Genomic DNA, 6,000 nt, shown 5'->3' with positions numbered 1-6,000 from the left:
ATTGACAGTTTATCAAATATTGATAAATAAACAAAGCTTTAAAAGCGGAGTCTCTCATTGGAAATCTGCTGCAATCATTTAAATATATTTTACAGTAAAAAGTTGGACACATTTTTTTGTTTAAAGCTTAATACAGTAGGCTTTTATAAACTGTATAATAATTTTATCTAGAAGATTTTGTGAGTGTTTAAAAAAAACTAAAATGTAGGTTACTACTCTCAGCTTTTAGGAGGTCAAGAGGTCAAGTCATTTGGGGTCATGGCATCCCAATCCAGATCAGCTCTCAGAGTGCATTATGGGGGATTGTGTGGTCAAACTGCAACTGAGCTAATCCTGGTGTGTTTAACCAATATAGGTTGAGATTTGTTGGTGATATGACCAGCACCACATGCTGTATTAAATTATTAAACCCTAGTGCAACACTAAAGGGTTCTCCCTTAAACCTCTTTTTCCTTTTTTGCGTAATTGATATAAAAATAAAAATGTAAATCTTGCAGATCATATTAAAGCAACATCAAACTGATGGCAAATAGGTCCTTTAAGATATAAAGCTGTGAGAAAATGTTTACCTGAGATAAAGGCGAGGCAAATTATTTTTTTCTTTTTGTTTACATTGTGAGTGCGATGCCTGATGATGATCCCCGGCTGGAGCTCTCCTCGCCTCCATCTCCGTTTATATTTACCCCAAAACACGGGCGCTAATTAAGGGCGACGCTAATTAATAACTGCAAGTTAAAGTAATTGTGGATCAAGTGAAGTTCACCGTGCTGCGGCTACGGTACCCGGGGAGGAACAAACCTTATCTTCAAACAAAAGCGCGAAACGCTTTCACCTCCCCAGTCAGTCCGTGGTGCGGATCGCGGCGAAGCGCAGCCTCATCACGGAGCACGGTGCTGAGAAAGAGTGAGAGAGGGAGCGCGAGAGAGGGAGGGTGTGTATTCGCGTATGTGTGTGTGTGTGTGTGTTTGAGAGAGAGAGAGAGAAAGCCAGAGCCAGAGCCAGAGAAACGAGAAAGATAAAGGAAAGACAGACGGAACGATAGACTTGTGCGTAAAAAGTACCGGTGCCCCCCTTCTTTCTTTTTCTTTCTCAATTTCCATCAGACAAAAACCCAAACCGGCTGCTTGGATGAACCAGAACCTATCGATCTGTCAGTACTACACCTGGATTCACTGACCAGCCGCACAGCAGGCATGTCCCGAAGGAAGCAGAGCAACCCCAGGCAGATCAAACGTAAGTTTTTTTTTGTTGTTTTCTTCTTTTTAATGTTGTCTCGTCGCTACACCGCGTCTCCCAGCTTATTAGAGTTTGCAGAATATTGTAATGATAGTGACCACACTGAAGCTGATTCAGCAGCGGTCAACTATCGCCACTCATGTGTTGCCTGTCACGGTCCATACGCTCCAGTCTCCCTCCGCAGATCGCCTATGTTGTGTTTTTGAAGAGATGATTTACAATCCAAATCCCACGGTGCTGCTGGCTGAAAAGTTTCACCGCTGCTGCCAAGTTGTAGCAAAACGAAGTTATTTTGTTGCTTGTTTGATGTGACTATTCCAGTTTTCGTCCAAAATTGTGTATCAGACGGTGCATCACTTTGGTGTGCACACTAAAGCTTTTTACGTCAATTAATCGCCAGTAATTCTGCATTACAGGCCCCTAATAGATCCTGAATCTGTAGTGTGAGACTGCTTTAAAAGGCCGATTTGTTTCTCAATTACATTGATAATAAATGTTCTTATTTGGAGCACATAGACACACACGTGTCTCACACACACTTGATTTTTCCCCCTTTTACACTTAGACACTCACTTGCAGGTGTGTGTGCATGAATACGTGCACACACACTTTTCCAAACTTCACACTATGGCCCACACTGGGTATAAATATTGATCAGCAGTGGTTACAGCTGTACCTCATGGTATGGCAGTCAAAAAAGCAAAAGTGTGGCAAGTTATGGCATGTTTTAATTTTAATTTAATAAAGTGTTACCCTTGTCTCTCAGCAGCATAGTTTGCACATATTTGATTTTCAAATTAGGGTGAAAATATGAACTGAAATATGAGGAAATATTATTTGTTTTTCATGCACTGAAATGGTAACAAAGTGTAACCTCATGGTCCACATTAATTCAAAAGTAGGTCATATTCACACTGTTGAATTTTAGGCAAAATAAATATTTTTTTTTACGAAAGGTTTTAGACAACTTTTCGTCATTTTATTGATTTTAAAGAGCCCGCTGATCATTCTGAAATATGAGGGGATTTGCACAAACCCACACACACACACCCACACACTTTCACATCTGAAATCCAGCTGACATGTGAGTGTGTGTACAGTGTGTCCACTGTACACTGCTACTCTAGCTGCTGCTGTTCACAGGCTAAAAGCAGACTGTGGTTACTTCGGGGTCAAAATATCAAACATCAAACCACTTCCTCTGATTTAACTCACACTCATGATCGTGTTTATCTGTGCTTCAACATATTATGGAGAATTCACAACTAAGGCAACATTTGTATGTGTGTGTGTGTGTGTGTGTGTGTGTGTGTGTGTCAGTGTGTGGGCGTGTGTGTTTGCGTGTGTGTGTGTGTGTGTGTGTGTGTGTGTGAGCTCACATGCATGAATTCATGAGGGCATGTGCATGTTGGTATACAAGAGCTTTTTTTTATTACATTAGTGTGAGATAGATCCTGCAACACGAGATGTTTGTGTGTCGACATGTTTTGTTTTACACGTTATTATTTTCGTTTCTGCTCTTTAATATTTATGGGTCGTGCGTTTTTAAGAGAAAAGTTTTTAAGGCAGTTTTGTTTGGAATCTGGGTTAATTTCTTGCTTCTTTAGAGAAGGAAATAATTGTTTTTATTAGTATTTTTACTATTGTACTTTACATTTTAATACAGTAATTAAAAAAAACAATATTTATATGAAACATTTTGAAATCAACCAGTTTAACTTTTTGTTATTTTACATTATGATAAAAAGGATATTTTTTAAGAAGCTTTTATGAATAAATATTGTTTTTTGCACTCATTTTTCCAACAGTTAAGAACAGTTTGCTGCAGAATAGTTGCCATAAACTGTGAATTAAATAATTTTTTTGCAGAAACATCCTTTTGTTTTAACTATCTTTGAGTTCGTATCCGTGTTTTTGCTGGCATCCACCACAAACCTGCAACCACTTCTAATCAACAAAGAAGCACGACAACGTATGACGTGATAGGCCCACTCATCTCTGGACCAATCCCATCGTAGCATCCAAATTTTGTCGTCGAGCGAAGGAAGTCTCAACGTTTGCATTACGTCTTTGTGACCTGGCCTTGTGTGAATTAGTATGTCATGTGTAAGATCTTGTTAATGCGGAGCCGGTGTGCAGCCGTATAATCAAGCTCTAGTTAGAAACAGAAAGGTCACGAGGAGCCTAGATCCTCTCTCCTACCCCGGGAACTCTGGGAAAAAGGCAGAGGAGGCAGTGCACAGAAAGTCAGCACAGACAGTCATTCTAAAGGACAAAAAGGTTGTTGGGCGCAGTCCCCCCCCCTCACCCCCCTCCTCCTGCATACATTGGACCGTTATCTAAAATTGTGATTTATGCAGTATTTTAATATTTTGCTTATTCTTTCCCCTTGGGTGCTCTCTGAGCGGTGATAAAAAGGCGATGCTGAAAGAGCACCATTAATTTGCTCCGATGACTGGGGAGATAAGGCCAGATAATGGGAAAGATAAGCAGAGAAGATATACCATCAGAAACCCGATTATTACCATTAAAATTCCAGCCCAGCAATCTGCAGCTGGCTGATAATTCCTTCTCCGTTTCCACCACTTTGGATGATAAGGCAAAAAATAGTCACTCAGTGCTCCTTGATTAGGCTGCCTGGATATCCCGATAATACAGTGATAAATTATGTATTTTCCCCCCTTGTTTTTTTTCTGTGAAACGTTACATCTGATTTTTTTTATATATATATAAATAAATATATATTTCTGCCCCCCTTTCTGTATCCCCCTCCCCTTGTTGCTTTTCCAAGAAAACGAAAAAAAAAACCCCATACACTTTTATTGTAATAAGAGTTTGATAGAAAGAGGAGATAGCGGTGGAGGTGTTTTGTGTGGGAGCACATATCAATGTTATCAGCTCATCTCCCAGGGCCAGCTGCTAGCTGCTGTTGTTTTTAGCCTTATCACCCCGTGCCAATATGCCAATAAATTGCCCAGATTGTTAGCCGTTCCAAGGCGGGTCAGTAGAATTTGACAGGAATGATGAAAATATCGCTGATGCTCTGCGGATTGCGATTAGCTGCTGTAATATGATGTGTGAATTCCACCAAGCTCCCTCTATCCTCTCTTCTCCCCCCCCCCCCCCAATCCCACCTCCCCCCGCCCCCCTTGCCTCTCCTCGGCTGCTGGTGGTGTCCATACCTCTATTCGTACTGAGAGGAGAACATTTTGATGCTTAATAGGAAGGAAAGATATGAACAGGCTGAATTGNCCCCCCCCCCCCCCCCCATTCCCACCTCCCCCCGCCCCCCTTGCCTCTCCTCGGCTGCTGGTGGTGTCCATACCTCTATTCGTACTGAGAGGAGAACATTTTGATGCTTAATAGGAAGGAAAGATATGAACAGGCTGAATTGAAACCAGGCCCCTCAGAGTAATTTTTCTGTAAAATTGCCCCCCAAAGTTTCGCGGCGTAAAGGGGAATCTGGATGATGTAGGGAGCGTGCCTCCGCCAGTGTTTATGGGAACATATTGAAGCGGCCCTCTGAGGCCATGGGCGGACATCTAATGTCAAATGTGCTTATTAAACTGACTTAGTGTTCTCCCCTTTACTGTTGTCTTCACCACATGGACCGTCTGAGAATTCATGTTGCTTCCTTTTACTCGACGTTGTCCAACCAGAATCAAGCACCATACTGTAGTGATTATACTGCTCTTTTACTGTAAGTTTGTATAGCACCCGAGCGGCAAGTGCACCAGTCCCCGGAGCTTACCACTATGTCATAGTGTCCAAATGCCTAATCTGCTCATGTGATAGTGATCTTACATCTGTAAAGCCGCTCCACTGCAGTGTACAGTAATGCTTTTTTGTTATTTTGTTTTATTTCTACCCATAATACCTTGTGGATAAAGTTGGAGCTAGTACTGCTTTGGTAAATAATGCTCTTCCTATTCCATTGTCTTAGATGCATTGTTTCACTAATTCATATTAAGGCCTTTGAGGAATATGATGCCAACTGTTTTCGTGCTGTTTATTTGTAATTGTTTACTGTTTATACTGACCACCAAGTGTCCTTAAATCTAATCTAATGTATGTACAACCCTTGGATTATTATAATAAGGTTGATGCTTTTCTCAACTAGTCAGTTTGGATCTGAACGACAGCCAAACAAGCTCCTCTGCTCGAGCTTCAAGTCTGTTTTTTATCGTAGAGACCATTTTTTTCCATCTCTGCTCTACAGTTAATCTTTCCAACTCCTTAGCATAAGGCCACTTTATGTAACGTCAGCATACTGTTTACCATATCAGGTGACATTTCTATCTTTGAGGGGCATTTATCAGAAGCAGATTACAGTAGTAAGGGATAAGGGGAGTGTTTACTGAATTGACTGCCAACATCCAGTATCTGAATTTGTGTGCGTGTTTGCTTGTGTATACATTGGTGCATGTACACTATGTGCGTCGAGCATGTGGCTATGTGTTTTAGCAGAGGGATCGGAGCTGTTAGCTTGATGTTATTTTTTTTTTTCTCAGGGAACAGACTCCTCGTCCATATTCTTTCTTTTTTTTTTTCATTGCAACTTAGCTCAGCTTTTGCCTTCTTATATAAGGAAAGCGTGCTGATGCTGTGCATGTCGTATACGCTGCATCTCACCCTTGGCCCACAAATGCTGGCAACTCCAGCAGTCAGATGTTTTGGGGGTGTAAAATCAAAAAATGTTTGCATGCCAGCCTCCCTGTATATTTAAGGGTTTCTCTTTCATTGGGTGACAATCACGACGTGTCT

The 6,000-nt window shown here is 41.2% G+C and overlaps 1 protein-coding gene across 1 annotated transcript in view; it reads left to right on the top strand.

Moving 5' to 3' along the window:
* Positions 1-683: 683 nt before the first annotated feature.
* zfpm2a (zinc finger protein, FOG family member 2a) overlaps positions 684-6,000 on the top strand; it is a 136,275-nt gene continuing 130,958 nt past the window's right edge. Inside the window, exon 1 of the mRNA XM_050047182.1 lies at positions 684-1,233. Coding sequence (XP_049903139.1) covers positions 1,194-1,233 — 40 coding nt within the window. The 5' untranslated portion in view covers positions 684-1,193. The remainder of the gene's footprint in view (positions 1,234-6,000) is intronic.

Source organism: Epinephelus moara, chromosome 6, assembly GCF_006386435.1.
Source record: "Epinephelus moara isolate mb chromosome 6, YSFRI_EMoa_1.0, whole genome shotgun sequence".
In the NCBI taxonomy this organism is placed as follows: domain Eukaryota; kingdom Metazoa; phylum Chordata; class Actinopteri; order Perciformes; family Serranidae; genus Epinephelus; species Epinephelus moara.
The sequence above is the reverse complement of the archived record's forward strand: the minus strand, read 5'-3'. Positions and strand labels throughout refer to the sequence as shown.